At 34.0% G+C, this 26,204-nt stretch overlaps 1 protein-coding gene and 1 long non-coding RNA gene across 2 annotated transcripts in view; both read left to right on the top strand.

Moving 5' to 3' along the window:
• The window catches only part of LOC111045297 (transient receptor potential cation channel trpm), a 255,258-nt gene extending 245,314 nt beyond the window's left edge, over positions 1-9,944 (top strand). Inside the window, 2 exon segments of the mRNA XM_039421133.1 lie at positions 1,911-1,952; positions 3,770-9,944. Coding sequence (XP_039277067.1) covers positions 1,911-1,952; positions 3,770-3,994 — 267 coding nt within the window. The 3' untranslated portion in view covers positions 3,995-9,944.
• Positions 9,945-19,140: 9,196 nt separating this feature from the next.
• Positions 19,141-24,152, top strand: LOC111049260. Its single transcript, XR_002605969.2, has 2 exons — positions 19,141-19,453; positions 23,823-24,152. It is a non-coding gene; the product is annotated as an uncharacterized LOC111049260 (long non-coding RNA).
• Positions 24,153-26,204: the final 2,052 nt, after the last annotated feature.

The following is a 26,204-nucleotide window of genomic DNA, read 5'->3' as shown; positions in this document are numbered from 1 at the left end:
TAAGAATAACAATCTTCAATACTACAGTATAATCATCCAACGGTGATGCATGCCATCAATTTAAACATGAAACAGAAACTAGCAGTTAGGGTTATCTCTAGCCCTAACTAGAGTTAGCTTACTCCATTTATAAAAAGCATAGAGGCTAAAATTATGTTTTATAGTATTGTTCGTGTTTAAATTCGTGTAGTATGTGGTTAGTTTTTGTTGTCTAAATCTATATGTTGTCTATCATTCACGTGTAGTATTATACCATTTGCACACTATCTATCCTTCATTCAAATTTCGAACATTTAAATCTAAAATAATTGAAGAATAATTAGAATTCCTTGATAGGATTTGATTATAAATTATTAATGCATGAGAATTGAACTTTTAGGTCTATGCTGAGAAGAGATGTGGACAAGAAATTATTCGTAACTTGAAACAAGAAGAGTGTCTAGAAAAAATATTTTTCGGAGAAATTTTATCCAGCTTTACTTTGGATAACACTTTGGACAAATTCAAAATAATTCTGTTTGATTGGAAACTCAAAGAATCAAATGAAAAAAATGGTTGTAAATCAATTTGATTGAATCAATCTTGCATATTAAAACTATATTATTCCTCCACTGTTATACAATCGTTATTGTATTTGCACTCTTCTCCTTATTATACACCTCTTTTTCATTTTACTATCTTGATATTTGAATTTGTAGCCTATGTGTTTTATACAATTAATGTTATTCCTTTCTTTATTCTTCAATCGATGTGTTACTTTTATTTAATTTGAGTGTTATAATGAACTCATATTTTCATCAGCATTGGTTCGTTGTCTATGTGTTCACGTTTCACATTTTGTGAATTTAATTTTCCATACCTATATCATTACAGTACTTACTTCTCATCTACAAATAATGTCTATCTGCATTTTAAATGTGCGTTTGTGTCTATATATGTGTTTTTCTTTTTATCTGTGTATTAGAACATAAAATTCGGAGACTGCTTATTTCTATGGTAATGCTTGCCACTTATTGATTATTTATGTGTCCTACATTTTTTTTCATGTGAAGAATCACATTCGAACTGGATCACTAAACCAATTTCAAAGTAGTTAATTTCATCGGTAATTGTTGCTTATTGCTTCCAAAATAACTAAAAAAGCCATTTGCAATTGAAATTCTAAATAAGTGGATAAAATTACCAACTAATAAATATTTACATTTACATGTATAGATGATTTAGTCGCGAGATAATGTTCGATCTCCATAAGACAGTTGCAATGTCAAACTTTTTCTCGAAACTGAATCATCTACACCCCAAAGGTGTTAGAATAATCAATTGAGAGTGTTTATTCACGCATAGCTGTTCGAAGAATGGCTTTACAATAATTATTATTACATACGTCTTTTCCGATCCACATTTGTCAAGGAGTTTACACGATTCTATAAATAATATTATTATGCTGATAGTGAGTCACAGATTTAGCATTTAAAACATCGTTGAATAGATCATGTATACAAATTCTTACTAAAATCTCTACACAATGAGAACTCATATATACATGTACGCTAATACATATAGAATGTATCAAAAACAATTTTTAAAACTATGTATTCAAATAAATGATATGTTCCCCATAAAATGGATTACAATCATATTGATCTATTTCTATAACTGATTACATTTTTGATATTATATTTCATGCCACTCATATAAAAAAGAAGTTATCTTCCAATTATTATGTTCCTCACTCAGGCAATATTTTCCATTTCCTTGCCTGGAATAGAGTGGAGTCTCCAAGAAAAATCATGTAACAATATTGTTTTGCCTCGAAATTGCGTCAATAGATTCTTTGACCATTGAATCAAGACATGTATTTCCTATTTTTTCTGTAAGTAGATTTTTTATTGAATAAACTAAATTTTCAGCCCCCAGAAACTGTGAACCCCTACCCAAGGAAACTTCTAACGGTAAGATGAGGTCAATTTAGTGACAAAAGTATTGCGTAGAAAAGATTGCTTTATCCCAGAATAATCACGCTAAATAATGACAATATACATGATTAAAGTGTGAGTTAAGGTTTGTAGTTATCCCACAAGTTGACACCTAATTTATTTAAATACCTAGAATTTTCGGTATTGGAAAAATGTATGAATGCATGTTCGAAAATTATTATTCATCTTTTCAGTTTGTCATGCATCAAATTGAATAATAATGTGTGTGCTTTTTTGAATGAAATTCTAATTATTTTATATTTTTATTGTTCATTGTTTTGCAGAGTGTAAAGGGGGGCCAAACCGGCAGCACACTGCCGCATCAATTCAGGCAAAAATCATCTATTTAATATTTATAAAAAGTGCTGTTATTTCTAGCGCGTCCAGTCAGTTCCCTTCTATTCTATTTAATGTACGGTGAATGCTGATTTTAGCAACGCATTCCGCTGCGGCAGGCTGCTGCCGGTTGGCCCTACCCTAGTAAAGTAGCTTATTGATATTCTTATCATTCCTCAAACATTTGATACCTGCCATTTACATTGCACTTCCCATGTTTCATAAAAATCAATACTATTGTTTATTTCACTTTATAAAATCTTTATTCAATTTCATCACTCCCTTCATCACATCGTGAACATTTCATCACTTTCGCATGTATTTAAAATGCATTATCTCTTTTAAAAAATAGTGAATAGTATAAATTACTCCAGAGGAGTTATCAATAATTAGGCCTAAAATAGACTGGAGGTCACGTTTGAGATCTGCATCATATTTAACTTATAATATCTGAGGCCGGAAATGTTTTAGGTATGCTTAGTCTGCAATTCCTCATTTATAAGTTTGTAAGATGATAGGCTATATATTTTCTAAACTTTGAAATAATTGTCATCTAATGCGTTATAATATATCATCATGTTTCAAGCTCTACTATTAATTAAAACAACAATTTTCCACAACCACTCGTAAAATATTTATTTACGTACTCATCATAAAATAGCTGGTTTTTGGTTGATACCGGTAAATGATAATCTATTTTACGCTCGCTGCGCATTCGCATTACGTTTATTCTACGCTCGCTGCGCATGCTCAGTACGTTTTTCACTTGATTGAATTTAAGAGATTTCAACTTTTGTCTATTATTAGTTCATTCATTGCTTGTTCTAGCCATGATATGATATAGTCATCCAAGTTCCGACAATATATTATGTATTACGGCATTGTATTTATTGTTTGTTGTCCGTACTGCAGTTGTAGAAAAGAAATTTGTTTGTAAATCAACCGCAAAACTTTGTTACCGTATTGCGTTTGCAAAATTATCGCGCTTCACTATAAGTTTACGTGTCCCGCGATAAGTTTCTCTCAAGCAATAAAGTCGCGTCTTACGCTCTTAATACATGAATATCTACTGTATTTTAACTTTGTAATTTCTTGCCAATCATAATTATGTTTGTCAATCATAACAAAAATCGCTGGTGACACTACTTCAGAACCAATTTTTATAAAATATGAGGCATAGATTTTAGATAATTATCTAGTAAGTTTTAGACTTTCTATCTATACGGTATGGTTGTTATATTTCAACCTACTATCCACTAATAAATATATAAGTACTTATATAATATTAGTCCATATTCAGTCCACATATTTAGTCTAACATATTTAATCCACCTTCTGTTATTCCATAAAGTTCACTATCGATTGATGTACCTATGTCTGTATTTCTACTATATGTTTGTAAAATTGGGAATACAATTTTATATTTCTTAATGTTTGTTTTTAATTGGTGTTGGCAGTCAAGGTCACTGAGACGAAGCAGCGCAATCGAGGGTGACCTGCCGACTCCCTGCCTCTCGCAGCGCACCAGCCTCCAGTCGCCCGACACTGAGACAGTGCTGCCACCTACGCGGCAGACGCAGAGCTCGGTTGGCACCCTGTCTCAGTCACAAGATCGGCCCGAGCATGACCTTGAAACCTCGTCACAAAACAGTCTGCTGCCCAACCCGGAGACAATGTGCTGAGCTGGCTGAAAAACGTCTTGAGGAACCTAGGAGTGTAGGTCCTTTAATTTTTAGGTTAGATATTGAGCACAACACACCTTTTGTGATTTTTTGTTGGGTTGCACGAAACAAGATCAAATAAGAATAAAATTTATTCAAATAGTTATAAATGAATAAACATTTGAAATTATTTTAATACATGATCATCGCTATGCAAGTAGGTATGTGATTATCTGATTCAAGATTGGTAATTAATAATTAGGTGGTATTTTACTCACCTTGGGTTATCTCGTCGGTTGTGCAACCCAGCAAATATGCTAACGTGCTTTATTACTTACAGTAGGTACTACCTAGTTTGTACGACTACTTAGCTCTAAGTTTTAGTACTCAGTTTGAAAGTTGATGAATGAACTAATGAGAGGTTATAGTAGGCTACCCTAATTCCATTTCTAAGTTGAAAACAAATAAAAAATAAGTTATATCATGATTGTTTCAAGATAGTCAATAAATTGTTTTTTCAATTAAAAAAATCAATTTAAAGTACCACAAACTCAAGTTCTGTCGTAAATTTAAATTTTGTCAAACTCTTTAAATAAAGATGATAATAATAGTTGATGTATAATCTGTCCACTGGGCATGAATTTAATTGGTGTTGGTTCAATGTGATAAAATGATATGGAATTAATAATTTTGATGTTTCGTTCAAAATTGATAAGTTCTAATAATTAAAAGTTCATATTGAAAAATTACTAGGTAAAAGTTTTCAAAATATTTTTAAAGAGAGTTACTAATCCTCTGTTCAAAAAGCGTCATCAGCTATAAGTTTCACACAAAATCTCTAAATAAATGAATGGTCACTGATTTTTCAAATTGTTTCTATCAAGCTGTGATGTATAGCCTACTAGGAGGAGAAACGTTCACTCAAGCAGAAATATTTATTCTATGTTATTCCATAAGAGAAACTTTTCTGCATATGTGATCCAATTGAGCTCGAGGGCTCAAATATTGAACTTGAACAAACTTAAAAAGAGTTTTTTTTCAATTTTAAAAACAATCATTAAAAAAGTTTTTTTTCTTAATTTCAAGCACGGTTCTCAAACTCTCTTCCCACCTTTTTTTTAACAATTTGAAAAATCAGTGACCATTCATTTATTTAGAGATTTTGTGTGAAACTTATAGCTGATGACGCTTTTTGAACAGAGGATTAGTAAATCTCTTTATACATAATCAGTTTAATGATATTAGGAAAGTGGCTCCGTGTATAGCTTAGTGTGTTTCACTCGAATCAAAGGAGTCTCAAGTTATGGTACTATATGCTGCTCCATGTGGATAGATTATTCCTTTCCCGTTTTTTCGTAGGAAAAATGTTAATTTTTTCCCATTTTTTTCTGAACATGTTAATTGAATTTTAAAATTGATTCGGTTCCAGACTTTGGTGTATGAAAAATATTGTGAAAATTATATATAAATACTAATTAGTGTAGGTAATTATTCAGGTAGTTGACTTTGAATCCAGTACCGTAATTTTTCAACATCCAGAAAATCAATTCTATATTCAGGAGCGGTAATATTTTTCTTTCCAATAATCATTTTTTTATGGTAGTTAATAATGATATCAATAATATAATAGAATAAATCGTGAAATGTCATATAATTTTCGGTCTTCAAGTTATATTGTTGAAATATTTATACATTTTTTGAATGAATGATTGTATCAAGTATGAAGGTTCTATTATCATCATTGATCATTTTGAAAGTTGATAAATCATATTGATTAGAATAATAATAGATGAAAGAAGATAATAATTTAAAACAATAAAATTCATCAATACTAGTTGGTAAGGTTTTTAATTACTAAGTAGTGTCATATCATTGAAATGAAGGATAAATCAAGCAACTGTTTTTGAATTGTAGGAGAAATGTGCATAATTTGAAAATTTGATGAGTAATTATGTTTTCCGTTAAAGTTTTTTTCAAAAGTTTTTCTGGAACGAAATCATTGAAGAACAATAATTTCTCGAATAGACTACCTTTGAAAAATGTACCGTGGTCGTCAAAATAATAAATTATTCTGAATTGCAATAAAATAAGTCATCAAATTTCATTGAAAACATTCTATATCTGTTAATGGTGATCCGGACGCATTATTTCAAATTACTTTTTGTTTTTGAATCCTAGGGCAAACTAAGCTTAATTTTTTTCCTTTGCTGATGAAATTTATTTTTACATTATTTTTCAGCTCCACCGGTTTCTATTTGATTTCCATTCCCGTGAGAATCATCAACATAAAAATATCAGTTGATTAGCATTTTTTGTAATAAGGAACTGAGAAGCACAATAATTTACAAAATTTATTCAGTAACATAGTTTCTGAGCGAAACTTGAAATGGTGAATATAATAAGTTGGTTACTGAAAGCACAAATTGTTAGATAATTGCCAATGTATCCTCTTCACCCAACTTCAACTATTTTCGTAAACTATCACTTAAACAGCAAGTTTGAAACAATCAGTTTTGAAAAGTATTAATTTGGAGGAAATAGTTTGGAGACCATTGTGTTCATCTGTAAATAATCAGAATAGGTGTTATGAGATTTAACAATAATTAGAGCAATGCTATCAAGTTGAGCGAGCTATTCCACTCAATTTGGTTGACTGAGTACGATACAATTTTATGATTAAGTGGAGAGATTTTTGGCACCAAAGTAATCCAATATACCTATCATTGAAGGTATTTCAACATACCATTTAGGAATATCATTACTAGTAGATACCGAATTTATCACCCTCATTGTAACTGTAAATTTAGATAAGAAATAGTTGCCGTTAATGTAATAAAATGTTGTTGATAGATGATATTGATAGTTGATATTGTACCATTTATAAATAATATTTATAAATTCCCTTTTAGATAATTGAACAGTTACTGTCATCAGTTGACTCAAAGTCAGTTTTTACCGATAATTCTTAGATTTTGACTGTTTAAAGTTGATGTTAAAGGATGATGTATGATGTATTATTAATTATTGTATTGGCCTAGTATTGGTAATAATCTTTACAAATCCTATCAAATGCGTTTAATGATTGTACAAGCGATAACTTCAACCGGTTTTATGAAATATACTGTCAGATTAATATTTATTTTTTTAATTAATGTGTCTACTATTGACAACTATGCCCAATAGAATGTTATTCTGTATTATGAACACATATCTTTGTGGTGTTTGCACTCTCTACCACGACTGCTATTATTTTCTATGAGCATTTATCAATGTGATGTATATTTTTACTATAAATGTATTAATAGGTAAAGTTGGACTTGAATCCATTTCAATATGTAAATAAGTTTTTCTTACTTATCAATAAATATGCTGTACTACTAAACCCAGATATTTCCAATGCTCTTGAACTTTTACTACGACCTACTTGAACGTTATTGTTTTTTCTAGAACTTTTCATAATATTACAGTTGGGGTCAATTCAAATTTATAAGAAAATGTCATATTGTCATTTCATATTACCAATAGAAAAATTGTTACGTTCCGAAGAGAATAGGATTTTTTCCCTCAGAATTTATAGAATGAAAAATGTTTATATTAATTATTGCAATGTACTTAATTTTAATGTATCAGTTTCGTTGAAGATTCACGCTATACTATGGCCCATTATAAATCCAAGAGGATTCTGATTAACATTTCAAAATAATATAGTAAATTGAAACTCGAAATGGTATTCAGTAAAATTAATTCAAATGCAAAAAAATATTACTTATAAAACGTTTTAAAGTATTGTTATTTTGTTTTAAATAAGTTCATGGATTATTTCCTAAACGTAGTTCGTCTTCTATCTTCAATCTTATTGTAAAATACCTACAATATTAATTATTTTATATTTTAACAATTTTAAATCAATCGAAAATATTTAGATATAAAATGCTGAGAAAATTTCTGGTGGATGCCTATTGAAAAAGTTTTAAACGATTTAATTATATTATTCTTCAATATTGAAATTTTTATTGTGGTATGCTGTTGGAAAATTATACAGATACTACTGTTATTAAAAAATATTTTAATTAGAAATTGAGTGTATTGAAATCAATGATAAAACAATCTTGGTTGTTATTCGTTAATCAGTGTTAATCTTCAGATTTTATCACTATCTTCAATGGCCAATTTAATTAGTTTCTAGAACTTTTATTTTTTACCCCCAAATTCTGAATTTTATTGAGTTAATTAGCACTTTTATTTTTTATCCCCAAATTCTGAATTCTATTGAGTTAATTGGCACAATTAACTATTTTGCCAATAAATGCCAACTAAAAAAAGTTTAATGTTGTAAGCTTTGACCTCAATCATTCAATAAATAATTTCTTTATTTTAACTCATAGTTTCAAAGGTTAATCCAGCAAGTGCTCTTTTCTCAACGTTTACCAGCCACTATTGAAAAATATACTACTTTTTCGAGACCAACTACAATAATTATTTATGACGGACCAATACAAAAGATAGAGATTCTAATAGACTGGACACTTGGATGAATCATAGGCCTATTAGACATCACACAGACTTTTCACCGTCAGAGGTCAGATAATGTCATGATCCAAAATTTAATTTGTGGTAAATTCTTTTTGTTTAAAAACACTGTAGTTAACACTTTTAAAGTGAGCCAAAATGTGATTTTTTTGCGTGGATCGTACAGAATACTTGAAGGTTATAAAATAATATACTCTATCCTGGTTCCTGGTTTATTCTTAGATCAATTTCCAGTTTATTAAATTTTTATTTTCACTTTCATGATGAAATCTGTGTAGGTTAAATCACTTTTATTGAAACAAATGATTTTTAAAATATTGTGTATACAATGATTGCTTCAACGATTCCAATACTCATTGAGACAATGAAACTCCTCTTCAAATTCAGAATGTGTTGTTACAAGACTATTGTGTGTTCAACTATCTTTTCAAATTGTTACAGATTGATTTGTTCCGTTTATCATGTGAATTATGAGCGCTTGTAATACCGGTAGTCATTTCACATAGTGGCTATCATAGTATTTCTATAGAAGATAGTCACTGAATCATTTTTTATTGAAGAAAGTATCCACTATGCCTTTTCATGCGAAGAATTTGGTTTTAAAATGCGAGAATTTTGGGTATTCCACAAGGTTAAATTATGTTTGTTAGACGTTTTCAATTGATTGAAAAAATCTAGTTTTCCAATTTATTAAGTAGTTTGTTTTCTGTTAAATTCAAAAATATTGAAAAAGAATACAAAAAACAGAACCTATGTTCAATTTTTATGGATGATATTTATTTTTATGCTGTTTCCATGACGAAACACTATAATATGATAAATAATTTGTTGTAGTTTACATTCACAGTGTCTAAACTACAACAAAGATATTTTTTTTTGTTAGAAATGGAGATGATTTTCTATATATCTGAAAAAAATTACAAAAATATTGCTAAGAAAAATAATTCCTTGGCCGGTTTTTACATGCGCTCATAATTCACTTGAAAATAAAACATTCGAATGTTATCAAGCACATAACTATGTATTGTTTGACAAGAATCAAAATGTAAGAAATAATTTTCATTGAATGTTGATTTTAAACAAGCCTATCACTCTCATTGTAAGGAGTTTTTTTCAAAATTCTCATTAATTTTTCAATTTCATCTTTTTTGATATCATATTGAAAAACGTACCATGATAAATCATTGAAGGATCAGTAAAGAAGGTACAGGATCAGAAGGTACAATAAAGTACAGATCTTGCTCTTTAGCAATAAGAGTTTAAGGTTAATAAATGAAAAGTTTCAATGTATCTATACTTTCTATTTTTATGTATTTTCAAATGTGTATCTATTTTAACCTTGTTGAATTTCAAATATTTAAACTGTAACTGGATTCCTCCTTTTTGTAAGTGAAGTGACAATCAGTATCTTCCAAATAAATCCTGGAATAACTTAATTGAATTTGTTGGTTGATTTATTTATTATTGCAATAATAGTTTCGAATCGATATTTTTATCATATTTATAACTAGTATTCACATCGGAAATCCTTTATTACTTTCCTTGCCCTATACCATAGGTAAGAAAAGTATTGCTTTCCGAAAAAATTAAGGTACTCCAATTTCTATACGTTTCAAAGTCCCCTGAGTCCAAAAAAGTGGTTTTTGGGTATTGGTCTGTATGTGTGTGTGTGTGTGTGTGTGTGTGTGTGTGTGTGTGTGTGTGTGTGTGTGTGTGGTGTGTGTGTGTGTGTGTGTGTGGTTGTGTGTGTGTGTGTGTGTGTGTGTGTGTGTGTGTGTGTGGTGTGTGTGTGTGTGTTGTGTGTGTGTGTGTGTGTGTGTGTTGTGGTGTGTGTGTGTGTGGTGTGTGTGTGTGTGTGTGTGTGTGTGTGTGTGTTGTGTGTGTGTGGTGTGTGTGTGTGTGGTGTGGTGTGTGTGTGTGTGTGTGTGGTGGTGTGTGTGTGTGTGTGTGGTGTGTGTGTGTGTGGTGTGTGTGTGTGTGGTGTGTGTGTGTGTGGTGTGTGTGTGTGTGTGTGTGTGTGTGTTGTGTGTGTGTGTGTGTGTGTGGTGTGTGTGTGTGTGTGTGTGTGTGTGTGGTGTGTGGTGTGTGTGTGGTGTGTGTGTGTTGTGTGTGTGTGTGTGTGTGTGGTGTGTGTGTGTGTGTGTGTGTGTGTGTGTGTGTGTGTGTGTGTGTGTGTGTGTGTGTGTGTGTGTGTGTGTGTGGTGTGTGTGTGTGTGTGTGTGTGTGTGTGGTGTGTGTGTGTGTGTGTGTGTGTGTGTGTGTGTGTGTGTGTGTGCGTTTGTGTACACGATATCTCGTCTCCCAATCAACGGAATTACTTGAAATTTGGAACTTAAGGTCCTTACACTATAAGTATCCGACACGAACAATTTCAATCAAATGCAATTCAAGATGGCGGCTAAAATGGCGAAAATGTTGTCAAAAACCAGGTTCTTCTCAAAAACGACTCCATCGATTTTTATCAAATTTATACATAATTATAATAGTCATTGACAAGCTCTATCAACTGCCATAAGTCCCATATCTGTAGAAATTTTAGGAGCTTCGCCCCATCTATGCAAAGTTTGACTTTAGATTCCCAATTATCAGTCTTCAGATACAATTTAAACAAAAAAATTTAAGTGGAAAGGATTGAGCATGAAAATCTCTACAATTAATGTTGAGTTACATTTTCACCTAAAAATGGAAATAAGCTCGAAATTCGAGAAAATGTGATTATTCAATTACAAACTGTTGGTTCTATTAAATCATTCACTATGAAGAGATAGCAGACCTCGTTTGTCTCCAGCGTTATAGTCCTGTCACCAGCTGGCTCAGATCTTAGAATAATAGACTTGAGATGCGCGTGAACACTAGCGTCAGGTGATCAATTTTCATAACGGCAAGGAAATTTTTGTGAGTGCGCCACACCAGATTTTTGCATTAGTAATTTTACCCAATAGAAATAGTTTAAAAAAAAGCGTGTGCTTGACGAGAGACGAAACCCGAAGTTGAATCTAGAATGACAAAATTTATTGCACTACACAATTATGGATGTACATGGAATTATTAAAATAGTAGTATTTGATGACACCCCATTTTGTGATGAAGACCTTCTAAGCTAGACTCAAAGCTACTTTATCAAATATATAGGCCTAGTAACTGTAGTCTTACCAAGTATCAGCTGTAACAAACGATTTTTCAAAACTTCCTCGGTTAACTTTGTGGCCGGCTTCTTATCTTGCATACTACAAGTTGTAAGAAGTTAATTGATTAACCGACTTATCAAATGAAATGGTTAAATTTCAAATTACTTGACTTAGGTATTTCGAATATGAGACACTAAATTTATGCTTTATAGAATATTCTTGTTTATTATTATAAAACGTATTACTTTATTTGAGCAGCTAGTCCAGGCAATGAATGCTCAAAAAATGGTATAGAGGGAAATGTTTGGAAGACAATTTTTGACCCCACAGCTCTGTTAAGGGTAGTAAGGAGGTAAACATATCAAAAGTCCCCACCCCTACCCACTGTGCTAAGGGGGTGGGGGTGGTTTAAAGGTACCATTTTTTGGTTAATCGCATAAAAACTCAAAAACTATGTAGCCTACCCTAAGGACTTGACTGTCATATAACAAATTGAAGCTTACATAATTTCCTATGATATTCATTCCACAACGTTTTCTATATCTCCTCTAGTTTTCGAGATATCCGCTCTTGAACGTGTGACATTTTTGAAAAAAACACGTTTGTCATCAATTTGTTCCTATTTTTGCTCATAACTTTTTTAAAATCGATCGGAAAAATCCATGCTGATTGTGAGTTTATAAGGCATTAAATTCTCTTCAATTTGATGTATGATTTCATATTTTTACGAATTTCCCTACACCTTTTGCAGCAGCTTTAGTGTTGAGTATGAAATCTCAATTTTTGCCTTTGGAGGCAAAAATTGTCTTCCAAACATTTCCCTCTATAACCTTTCCTTGTCTGGACTAAGCAGCATTCCAGTAAGCTTTAATGAAGAGTGACCCACATTAACGGCAAAACGTCATAAAACGTAAAAGTCAGTTGAGGAAAAATAGTTTTATTTATGGTTATGTAAACTTGAAAAATTTTTATTCAAGGATCATTAATTACATTTATTATTTTTCGAAAATTACTTCCAATAGAAGAGTTTCTCCAGCACGAATACATTTTTAAAATTTGTTTTAAGATTCCTGATTGATCGCTGCAACTCCTCAACTTGGGATATTGTGAATTTAATTTTGAATTCTCTGTTTTAATTTATTTTCCCATTAAAATTATTGATCAAATCAAGTGCTACATTCACACTGCACGAAATTCAAAGTGAGCATTGTTTGGTAACCGTGTAATCTCACGATTCTGTTGCTTTTCCATTCCGCCCCCCCCCCCTACCACCTAGATTCACTGAAATTCAGTCCCCCCTCCCCAAACATCGTCAGATTGGTCCGCCTGCAATATTATTTTTGTGGAGCTCAAAAGTGTTCAAATCAGATTGACAATGGTCATTGTGGTTATTATAGTTACTGTAGTAGGTAATGGCCGTGGTCACTCACACAAGGTCCTTTTGGAGAGTAGGGCCTTTATCCAGTAGCGCGTCTCGCTGTAGAACTGCTCCTATCTACTATGCATGCATAGTATCTGTTTGAGTAACACATTCGTTGGAGCAGTTTGTTATGTGTGGTAAGGTGTGGAGAAAGTCCAGGGGGGGGGTGACACCCAAATGAAATAAATAAAAAATTACAAACATAATCTCCTCTGAACTTTGAAATAAAGTCTTTCGAAGTTTTCATAATTGTTTTTGTAAACTTTATCAAAGAAGGCATTTTTAAAACACACAAGAGTTCTAGGTTCTCAAAACCGTCCCCCTCCATAGCATAGCAGTAAGGTTCAACTCACACTCAGAGCAGAGTCTCACCGTCATGATAAGTATGACGTCATGGACACGACACAGGTCGAGAAGATACTCAACTCTAGTCTAGGGAACTATAGATACCTATAAGACTATATATATAGTCTTAATATAGTTCCTTACTCTAGTCGAGAGCATGTATTTTCAAATGGTTGCACTCAGACCAGTCGATTCTAGTCTCCGCGACGTCACCATTTGAAAACACATGCTCTCGACTACAGTTGAGTATCTTCTCGACCTGAGTCGTGTAAGCCTTCAGTCAAATAGTGACCTACGTTGTGCTTTGTCTGAAGCTCATCCCAGGATCTGTCAACTTATTCAGAACATACAAGCGCAGCCATCTCACTAAATTACATGTAACTATACAAGAGGAGCAATCCTATTTTTTATATGCAAGGCACGCGTTTATCGAGCGACACTTTTAGCTGCTCAGGAATGTGACCCAGTCTGTCGCTGACCCGATTTGTCGGGTGGTGCGGAATTGAAAATTGACCGCCACATGACACGACAATCTGGGTCCGCTCAGGATTGTGACCCGATCTGTCGGTAGCCCAGTTTGTCGTTAGTTACTTACTTACTTGTTACTTGTCCAGTCTTCTCTGCAGTCTGGTGACCGGCGAATCGTCAGATATCTTCCCTTCGATGGGGATTTCGCGTTAGTCATGTTGGTCCCCCGTTCGTCTCGTGTAGTGACAGTAGGTATGCTCCTGCACATACTCCGTTGTGGTTTAGTACGGTCTCTCTATCAGGTAGCGCTTGAGTGCCTTAGTGTGAAATAGGAGTCGAGTCCGTTTGTCGTTGACCCACTTGTAACACATCCCGGGGTTGCACTCCCCTGCACACAGTGCACAGCACTGTAGATTTGAGCAGCTTCTCTTTGTCACAGATACAGAGTAACGGCCAGCAACGGTCACAGCTATCGCATAGTTATTCAAAAGTATTCTTTGAGTATCTATAGTGAGGTCCACGTTATAGTGACAGTGTGTGATTTTTTTTTAAGATTACGTCCTAAAGACTCCCGTCATGGAGTATAAGACAAGTCATGTCTTTACTCGATTTGCTATCCTTGTGTATCATTCAACAAAGCAGATGGCGCTATCTCTTTCACGCATTGCAAGGTTGCCACATCGTTTATCAACAATGTAGAAATTCCAGTAAGCTTTAATGAAGAGTGACCCACATTAACGGCAAAACGTCATAAAACGTAAAAGTCAGTTGAGGAAAAATAGTTTTATTTATGGTTATGTAAACTTGAAAAAATTTGTATTCAAGGATCATAATTACATTTATTATTTTTCGAAAATTACTTCCAATAGAAGAGTTTCTCCAGCACGAATACCTTATTAAAATTTGTTTTAAGATTCCTGATTGATCGCTGCAACTCCTCAACTTGGGATATTGTGAATTTAATTTTGAATTCTCTGTTTTAATTTATTTTCCCATTAAAATTATTGATCAAATCAAGTGCTACATTCACACTGCACGAAATTCAAAGTGAGCATTGTTTGGTAACCGTGTAATCTCACGATTCTGTTGCTTTTCCATTCCGCCCCCCCTACCACCTAGATTCACTGAAATTCAGTCCCCCTCCCCAAACATCGTCAGATTGGTCCGCCTGCAATATTATTTTTGTGGAGCTCAAAAGTGTTCAAATCAGATTGACAATGGTCATTGTGGTTATTATAGTTACTGTAGTAGGTAATGGCCGTGGTCACTCACACAAGGTCCTTTTGGAGAGTAGGGCCTTTATCCAGTAGCGCGTCTCGCTGTAGAACTGCTCCTATCTACTATGCATGCATAGTATCTGTTTGAGTAACACATTCGTTGGAGCAGTTTGTTATGTGTGGTAAGGTGTGGAGAAAGTCCAGGGGGGGGTGACACCCAAATGAAATAAATAAAAAATTACAAACATAATCTCCTCTGAACTTTGAAATAAAGTCTTTCGAAGTTTTCATAATTGTTTTTGTAAACTTTATCAAAGAAGGCATTTTTAAAACACACAAGGGTTCTAGGTTCTCAAAACCGTCCCCCTCCATAGCATAGCAGTAAGGTTCAACTCACACTCAGAGCAGAGTCTCACCGTCATGATAAGTATGACGTCATGGACACGACACAGGTCGAGAAGATACTCAACTCTAGTCTAGGGAACTATAGATACCTATAAGACTATATATATAGTCTTAATATAGTTCCTTACTCTAGTCGAGAGCATGTATTTTCAAATGGTTGCACTCAGACCAGTCGATTCTAGTCTCCGCGACGTCACCATTTGAAAACACATGCTCTCGACTACAGTTGAGTATCTTCTCGACCTGAGTCGTGTAAGCCTTCAGTCAAATAGTGACCTACGTTGTGCTTTGTCTGAAGCTCATCCCAGGATCTGTCAACTTATTCAGAACATACAAGCGCAGCCATCTCACTAAATTACATGTAACTATACAAGAGGAGCAATCCTATTTTTTATATGCAAGGCACGCGTTTATCGAGCGACACTTTTAGCTGCTCAGGAATGTGACCCAGTCTGTCGCTGACCCGATTTGTCGGGTGGTGCGGAATTGAAAATTGACCGCCACATGACACGACAATCTGGGTCCGCTCAGGATTGTGACCCGATCTGTCGGTAGCCCAGTTTGTCGTTAGTTACTTACTTACTTGTTACTTGTCCAGTCTTCTCTGCAGTCTGGTGACCGGCGAATCGTCAGATATCTTCCCTTCGATGGGGATTTCGCGTTAGTCATGTTGGTCCCCCGTTCGTCTCGTGTAGTGACAGTAGGTATGCTCCTGCACATACTCCGTTGTGGTTTAGTACGGTCTCTCTATCAGGTAGCGCTTGAGTGCCTTAGTGTGAAATAGGAGTCGAGTCCGTTTGTCGTTGACCCACTTGTTACACATCCCGGGGTTGCACTCCCCTGCACACAGTGCACAGCACTGTAGATTTGAGCAGCTTCTCTTTGTCACAGATACAGAGTAACGGCCAGCAACGGTCACAGTTATCGCATAGTTATTCAAAAGTATTCTTTGAGTATCTATAGTGAGGTCCACGTTATAGTGACAGTGTGTGATTTTTTTTTAAGATTACGTCCTAAAGACTCCCGTCATGGAGTATAAGACAAGTCATGTCTTTACTCGATTTGCTATCCTTGTGTATCATTCAACAAAGCAGATGGCGCTATCTCTTTCACGCATTGCAAGGTTGCCACATCGTTTATCAACAATGTAGAAATTCAACTAATTGAATCATTGCAAGGTTGCCACTTATCAACAATGTAGAAATTCAACTAATTGACGAAATAGTGTTGAGGGTTAGGTTTTATTTAGATTATATTTGATGATGTTTCATAAGGATAGGTTAGGTTTTTGCTTTGAAATTGCAATATGCTAGAAGGGTTTAGAGTCCAGGTAGAGTTATGTTTTTTGTTGTTTCAAAGGTGAAAGGATAGGTTAGGTGGTTAGCATTTTGCTTTGAAATCCAAAGTATTAAATGTGAAAGGGTTAGGGTTTAGGTTACTTCAACTTATATTCAATAATGTTTCATAGGGCTAGGTTAGGTTTTTGCTTTAAAATTGCAATATACTACAAAGGGGTTAGGTTATTTCAAGTTATATTTAATAATGTTTTATTAGGATAGGTTAGGTTTTTGCTTTAAAATTGCTATATGCTAGAAGGGGCTAGGGTCTAGGTAGAGTTATGTTTCAAAGGTGAAAGGATAGGTTGGGGGGTTAGGATTTTGCTTTGAACCACATGTTTGTGAATATGTTCATGAAATGAACCACATGTTTGTGAATATGTTTATGTAATGAACCACATGTTTATGTTTTGTTCTGAAGATGATGAATAAATCTAAAGTATTAAATGTGAAAGGGTTGGAGGTTAGGTTTTATTTAGGTTATATTTAATAATGTGTTATTATGATAGGTTAGGTTTTTGCTTTGAAATTGCAATATGCTAGAAGGGGCTAGGGTGCAGTTAGAGTTATGTTTTTTGATGTTTCAAGTGTTGTCACGTTATTCTTTATATTTAAATAACGATTAGCCTCCTGCTTGGCATCAGTCGGTAGAGCATGAAATATTTAATATATAATTATAAAATTAGATCGTGGTTTTTTAATAGGATACAGTCTCATAAAAATCTTTATAGGCCCAGGTATGAGCTTCCACTATAATTCTGGTAATTCATTAAAAAATAAATATATATATATGGTACTTATCCTATAGTGTTGAGGAATTAAAATAAATTGCACACCATAAACAATTTGATACATATATTAACAAATATTGCAAAAAATAGATCAAGGTAAAAATATTAAGAGCGATAAAAAATATACAATATAAGAATAGAACAATAATTGAAATCAGTAAAATATCACAGGCTAAATATTATTCTCTAAATTTATAGCACGAAACGTTACCATGTGCTTTTATCTTTTTAATCATATGCATCCTTTTGTATGTAGCTGCGATATAAGCTTGCTAATACTTGTCGACTTGGACAATTCTATTAAAAATAGGTTCCTTAAGATCAACTTGATAAATTGGCAACCAATAATCCAAATATATATATTAAAATTCTCTAGTATCTAGTAGATTTCTTTGTAATGAATATATATTTTATCTCAGGGTGCAAGATTCGGCACCTGATGGAATAAGTAGAGCAATTCATCTAGTGAATCAGAGCTTCAACAAACTATCGCAAATTATATTGCAAAAATTAAAGATCATATGAATATGCATTAATAGCCTAGATTTTATACTTCCTTGATTTATTAGAATTTTCTGAAATGTACTGACTCATTATTCCTCTAATAAAATACCTTTAATACTATATTTACTTGCGCAAGTATTTTTTATTAAATTCTTAACTTATAAGAAAACCCTTTCGACGAGCTAGCTTTGATTATTAGATAAATTCGAAGCACTAAGGGCGCCCATCACTAATTCAATATTTCTCACTCACGTGTCGAAATCTTCTTATGAGCTGCTGAGGTTGATCCAACTCCTGGTGGTCCTGGACTATGGTAGCCGGAATCGTCTCTTCCAAGGGGTTACAAAAATTATTTGAAAATGAAAATGACTTCTGCTTTATAAGAGCATCACAAAGTCTTATAAGAAATTTAATAATTCAATCTAACTTTAGCTTTTTACAAGTTATAGCAAGGTATTACGCTCTATAATATTTAGGGACCTCTCATGGTGGCATTTGGCAGGCGAGTGATGGTTCTCCTTCTCAATTTTACAATTCTTACTTCCGACTTTCAAATTTACATAAATTTGAATATCCTAGTCCTCCGCCATTAAAGGTTCAAATAGACCGTACTAAAATATTAAATTATTACTTATGTTGTGTGTTTAATAATTTCTTTGCCTTCGGGCCATATCCATAACATAGACTATATAACAATTTTATACAAATTCTAATCATTATAGAAATATATATAAATATTTTTGAATTGGCACACTATTGCCACCTATCAACTGCCATTATGTGATTGGTGCATGCAAATTGTTTCAGTACTCATGCGCTTGGTAACCTCCTATTTCCTGAATACATTTAATTATTTTTATTAGGTTTTTTAAGTATGCCCTCTACATGCTAGTTAATTTTCTATATATTACTATTTGCTTCATGCATCATAATAGTTAGCCACGTTACATTCTAAGATCTGACTGGATGGAACGGGAAAAACCCGTTGCTCACGCATGCGCGATACGGTGCTGTCTGAGACAGAGAGTGGTTTGTGAGGGAGTGAAGGTTATGGGGTTATGTTCATCTGTAATGTAGTTGAGATCTCAATTTTAGCATATTCTTATCGGATTGCAAAAATTTGTTAATATTACAAGTGGCATGAAGATATTTGGTTACAGATTGAGAAGACCTCAAGGTTTAAATAATTTAAATCTTACTGTTGCAACAATAGTTGGAATTATTTCTGGTGTTTACATTTATCAACCCTTGCTTGCGCGTTACCATAAAGAATTATTAGAGGCTGAAAAAAAGGCGAAAGAACAGGGACTGGAAAAGTAAATAGCGGTTTAAAGGGTATGTTTATTTATTTATCTGAAGTTTAATTGAAATAATATAATTAGAAATAATTAATATATACCAGGCTTATTTCATTATCACCAACTAACAAATTCTTACTTCTGGTATCCTCATCACGATTCTAGGAACGGAGAATGTCATCGGTTTATCCCCTCAGGTTTGTCTAGCAGGCATCTAGGGCGTCCTGCAATGTAGTTATCGGGTCCTTAGGTGGCGGTATGAGTTCTCATTAGTGTATTCTTCCACTGAGTAGAAGGGTCGTTCTATAAAGTACCTTTTCAATTCTTTTGTAAATTGTGTAGGCTCAGTATGCTTGAGTATTTTTATTCGCTCCGGCAACATGTTGAAGAAATATGATGTGGTGTGGACTTGAATTTGTTTAGCTTGGGCTGTGGGAGATCTAAATTATTACGATTTCTCAAGTTGACATTATGATGACTGCACCTCAAAGAAGGGTTTTGACCTGTGGCTAGTAATATAGCTTCCAGCAGGAAGAATGAAATCACAGTGAGGACCTTATACTCCCGAAGTAGCGGCTTGCAGTGTTCCATGTACTTACGCCTAAGTATTATTCTGATGGCCTTCTTCTGGTATCGAAGTATCCTATTTATGCAGTTTATTGGTGCTGCGCCCCATAAAACAATATCATAGCGCAGGAGTAAGGCAAACAGCGCATAGAAGGTTGTAAACGCAGTTTTTTCGTTTGTTGTATTCCTGATTCTTCAGATAACATATAAAGCTGAGGCAAATCTTTTACATAATTGCCTAGTGTTCAATCCAGTTCGGGTTCTTGTCAATGATTATGCCTAGGAATTTGGTGTTATCAACTGTGTCTAATTGGCTGTCAATTTCATTGCACAAATACGATCCCCGATTTCCAGGTGTGAATGTAATCTTGACTGTTTTGCCTTCATTTATTGTTAGTTTCAAGTTGTTACAAATTGTAGACGCTGTTTGAAGAGTTGAGTTGATGCTGCTAAAGTCACTTTTTTCTTATCTATAGGTACAATTCTATTATAGTTGTGTCATCCGCAAATAGGACACATTTGTTACTTTTTTCTAGATAGTCTGGAAAGTTGTTTATGTAAACGAGGAAAATAATGGACCCATGATTGACCCTTGAGGCGCACCTTTCTTTATCTCTTGTAACATTGATTTTGCAATAATTATCACTGTTCGCTGTTGGTAGCCTATTTCCACATATTGATATCTGTCAATGAAGTAGTTCTTAATCAATTTTAGAACTTTGCCTTGAATATGCAGCTGTTTCAGTTTTTTATCAGTATATCCTGATCAAGGTTATCAAAAGCTTTTTGCAAGTCCAGGAATACCCCTGCAGCTATATTGCCTTCCTCCCATGTATCATCAACAACTTTTAACAGATAGGCTATGGCTGTGTTTGTGCTGTGACCCTTTCTAAAGCCATGTTGGAATGTTGATAGCAGACCATTATTTTCTAGGTGGGCAATTAGTCTATTGTAAACCGCACGCTCTAAGATCTTGGAGACAATTGGTGGGTTAGATATTGGTCTATAGTTGTTTGGGTCCATTTTATTACCCTTCTTGTAGATTGGATGGACATGTGATATTTTTAGCTTCTTTGGTAAGGCTGATAGAAGCAGAGAGCTATTCACAATGTGAAGTATTAGTTGCTTTATTCCATCCTTGCAACATTTCAGCACTTTTCCAGTTATTTCATCAAACCCTGCGGAGTTATTTGACTTCAACTTCTCAAGAATTTCACTGATTTCTTTATTTGTAACATAGTGAAATGCTTCCAGAACAGGCACATCTCCAGCTGTATCTTCTGAGGTAGGTTCTATTGGTAAGGATTGACTACTAGGGGAATCACCTAGATTTGCAGTATGTAGCTGTTGGGTAAACACTCTATTGAATTTGTTGCTAATTTCAATTTTATCAGTTATCAACTCTTGATCAAGACATAGGTTCACATCACTCAGTCTTTTTTTATTTTTATTTATTTCATTGTTCACGGTTCTCCATATTTCTTTAATTTTATTTCTTGACTGTTGTATTCTGTCCATTGTGCAGTGTGTTCTTCTTCCTTCTATTACCATGTCGTACTCCAATTTAGCCTTGTTGTATTTATTTTTGTCCTCTATCAATCCTTAGTATGAAGTTGTTGTGTAAATGTTGAAGAGAGGCTTTGAGGCTTAATATATCATTATCTAAGGCTACCTTTCTTGTAGATGATGTCAACTTCTTTGGTCCTCTTTGCATCACATGGTCTAGGCTTGTTCGCAGTATTTGCAGAAATTTGTTATATTTTTCATCAATGGACTTTGCTTTGTACACCTGCTTCCAATTTGTATTCTTCAACAATTGTTCCAACTCTATCAGCTTTGATGTGGAGAAGTTTCTGGCATAACTGTAAGTGGCATTGTAGTTTCTAAATATATTTTTCAATTTACACAGAAGCAGAAGATGATGATCCGAAAGTGGCGTGAAATGCGCCTGAACGTGTAACTCCTCATGTGTTAGGGTGGTGTAACAGCCGGCTATGCTTGTTCTAGATGTTGGGGTAATCCTAGTAACCGGTATGTGGTGGATTCTGCAGCCATGTTCAGATAGTGTGTTTTTAAGCTCCCTAATATTACGGTCTTTGGGGTTTGAAATATTAAAATTAGCATCACCCAAAATGATGTCATCTGTCACCCGTGTGTTCCGTTGAAGAAAGTAATCAAGCTTTCCAAAGAACTCCCTCTCAGTGCTGGAGAGTGGGGATCTATATGTACCAACAAGGATTAAATTTTGTGCATTATATTTAAGTTTTACTGCTACTGTTTCAAACACTTGTTCCTCAGGTTCGCAGTATCCTTTCAATTCAAGCTCATCTATTTTTACTGGAAAGCCATTTTTTGTGTACAGAGCAATGCTCTTATGTCCCATAAGTGTCTGGGGTGGTATTAGTCTAGTAGTCATGTTGAAGCCCTCGATGTTGGTAAGTTTCAGGTGATCATCATTCAAACCATGCTTGGAGATGATGAGTATGTCTGGATTGTATTTGCTAAGCTCTATCTGTAGACTGTCCAACTTGCTCTGGAGACCTCTCTGGATATTAAGGTGCAAAACAGTCAGGTTTTTGTCGAGTTTCTAGGTGTTTTCCTCTATTTTAACATGGGCGATATACCTACCCCGTTTGGGTAACACTTTGAACTATCAGCAAGCCCATCTCTCGATTCCAATTGGATATTTACCTCTGTGTATATTACATTATGCAAGCCTGCAGCTAAAATAGCTTTACCTTCACTGTTAAGGTGAATTCCATCTCATTGTAAATGTTGTCTGTGTAGCTTATGGGAGTTGTTGATGTAGCCTGTCTTCAACTGCTGACTCATGAGTTCAAATGATTTATTTGTTTCTTCCAGAAATCTTCGGTTACAGTCCTCCCTATAAGGAATTGAGCAGATGTACCACTTAGTATTTGGAAATTTCTTTTGATTGGCTTCGATAGTCTTAACAATCATCATTGATAAGATTAATATAATTGGTCTGGCAAAAGTTTAGGCTAATCTATAATATAATGAAGGAAATAATTGGCTGATACACATACGGGATAGGAAATACACGAATGACTAATTATCAAGTCTGAACTAATAATAGAGCAGGCAGTTGAACATTCGCAACGCTGACACTGGAAAACTGTCCTCCACTCTTGACAGGCGACAGAGCGGCACATCCAAGTCAACTCCCCCACGAGTTCCATGTGAATCCATTTCCTCCCTTATAGTAGGCTAAATATGCAGATATTTTTCCTGACTGTAGGAGCGATGATAATAATATGTACCGTACAGGCCATGAACTGTATGAATGCCCAAACGTTGGAACATGAGCTGGCAGTGCTCATCATATTCACTAAACGTCATTACAAGAAGTGCTTTTTTCTGGAGCTGGAGTAATATGTCCTTCACATGCGCCAAATGACCCCATATCAAGATGCCATACTGAATGTGGCTGGGAAATACTGCATGGTACATTTTTTCTAAATACTGCATATACTGCATCAGAAGGCGTTCAACACTGAGTAGTCCCCTCATCTTCCGAAGTAGATAAACAACTCTCGAGAGCCTCCTGAAGGATTTTAGGTATATGTAGTTAAATGTATTCCATTTAGAAAAAATAACTCAACTTTATAACTTTGAGTTATTTTGCGTTGAAATGTCTCCAGTGGAAAGTTTTCAAATGCGTGATGTACAGCCTTAAGCATTTTTGTACCCTACGTCATTTGCGCGGAATTCTCTTTTCAAAGAGTTTATTGCATGGAAATAGGTACATTGAAAAATTGCTGCGATCTCTGTTATACTTATCCTTCAGTGTATTAAAAGATAACTTCTTATTATTACAGGTTCCAAAATCATAGAATCGATTTTGTAAGAGCAAAAATCAAAAGAACCAAGATGGTAAAGAAAAACGAGACTTTTCCTGCGGTAGCAAAAACTGTCTTCTTCTCTCGTTCAACCATGAAAATTGCATTTGCTATTACTGGGACATTTATGTTCTTTAAAGCATTTTTACCATGGACTAGAGACCGAAATATGAGACAGCTTCACGGTGAGGTTGATTCAGTTTTACTAAAACAGTCAGGAAAGCAAATTGAACCTTGAAAGATTGTTGTAGTTTAAGGCATGGTGTTTGTAAATAAATAAATAAATTTAGTTGTATTTGATGAGAATTATTTCTGTGAGTTTTCCAATTTGGTACCGTACCTTCCATTTAAAATTACTTCTGAAGATCCCAAATCATTATCCTTTGAATAAACTTCAGTTAAGAACGTCACAACTGCTCTTAGGTATAGAAATTTCATAAAATTCTATAAGAAAATGAACACAGACACTGAATGGCATTATTACTCATCCTATAAAGCTACAACTTTTAATTCTCAAATAATTGTATGATTGATATAAGTGGTTTATAGTTAAACTATTGCATAGAGTGGTAAAATGAAGTTGTCAATTGAATAGCCATAAAAAGTGGGTCATTAATAGAACTTTCCATATTTTTATAAGTTTCCAAATAATGTATATTTATTCATTCTTATGGCTTTGGTCAATAAAAGTGATAGTTTCGGATGTTCTGCTTCGCCATATTACTCAATGTAACTTTCCACCTACACTCACGTTTATAGGTTATAATTATATAAGTTATATTGGGTTAAAGTTTTATCTCTAGAAATTTTCAGTATCATGTGTATTAGAAATAAATCAAGGGCTATATAAATGTTTTATTGGAATCGTTTATAATATCAGAGTTAAAGATAGTTGCTCTACTAAAAATTTTATAGAACCTTTCCAAATAATGTAAATAAAAGGGGGGATTTTAGGAATTTTTGTTTGAATAGAAACTGATATCAAAGTAAAGGATGAAAGTTTCTCTACAACTATAGTCTGTGTAAATTAAGTTGTGACTTGGCTTTCCACCCAAAGGAATTACAAGGTTGCCAAATCGTGAACAATTGCAGCTTACTCAAATTTCCAATTTAAAGTCAGAATTGTATGTAGAATATCATTTCCGATAATATATGCCAGTAGTGCTAAAAAAGCTCCAGAGTTGAAGGATTAAAAGGAAATTTAACTTTTTTGATGAAATTGGAAACACCGAGAATTTTTTTTTTTCTTTTGAATACAACTTCTCTCAGAACTATGGGATGTTGTAAGGGTACGTTTATGTCGGAGCTGCGATTAGTGATAAAAGCTGCGATTCTAGCAACGCGTAGATAATACCAACGTGCTTTCTAATAGGCCTGTTTATGTCTGAGCTGCGATGAAAATCGATCTTGGGTCCTGACCATCGATAAGAGCATCGATAATGGCTCGGTCCATTTTCGAAGCTAGTATCGAGTTGTAGAATACAAAGTACAAACATGGACCAATATTTTTTCATGATTTGGGTTGATTTATATGTGGAGTTTCGTAAGCAAGTGACATTTTCTTTACTTTATTAAACTATTTCTTATTCAATTACAAAATTCTATCTTATTGTCAATGATAATGATGAAACATAATATAGACCTTGATGTATGCATTTCAAGAATAAATTCAATTGTTTCTATTTTATCAAAGAATATAACTTTCTTGTATAAACCTACTTACCTTAATGGTAGCATTAATCGCTCCTCTGCCATGATAGGACTTATGTGATAATTATTATTCCAGTCCTTTTGGAGATTATTGGAAACTCTCGTCAAAATGTAGTCGAAAGTTTCTATTTCCATTCTCATATAGTCAAAAAATTTTTTTGGATGCTGTCTTAAATCTTAATACAAATGATGATACTCCACAAATACATTCCTCTCCACATTGATAGGATGTGCATAATATTCACGTTCTCTACAACCTAGTAAGTAATGATTTACTGTATTCGATGCAAAAATAAAATCTTCATCAGAATCACTCATTATAGCATACACAAATTGGTTTTTCAATACATGAATAAAAGAATCAAGCTTTAAGCACGACTGTCGGCATGAACAGTCGATAGAAGCTGAGCGCTACTCCCTACTAGCATCGCTTCTCTCATCGTTGCTAGGATCGTTTATCACAGCTCTGACATAAACGTACCCTAATGCCTAAGAATTTTATATGAAATTAAGGCGGAGAATGTCTCCTTTCTATTAGTATCTGAATCATTTCTATGCAACCTATAGTTATTCTTTAATTAATGATCATGTTAGTCAATGTCCAAACATTTTCGAGCAGAAAACTTGAAATTTTCGACATGGAAGAAACAT

The sequence above is a fragment of the Nilaparvata lugens genome, chromosome 2 (assembly GCF_014356525.2).
Source record: "Nilaparvata lugens isolate BPH chromosome 2, ASM1435652v1, whole genome shotgun sequence".
Taxonomy (NCBI): Eukaryota; Metazoa; Arthropoda; class Insecta; order Hemiptera; family Delphacidae; genus Nilaparvata; species Nilaparvata lugens.
The sequence above is the reverse complement of the archived record's forward strand: the minus strand, read 5'-3'. Positions and strand labels throughout refer to the sequence as shown.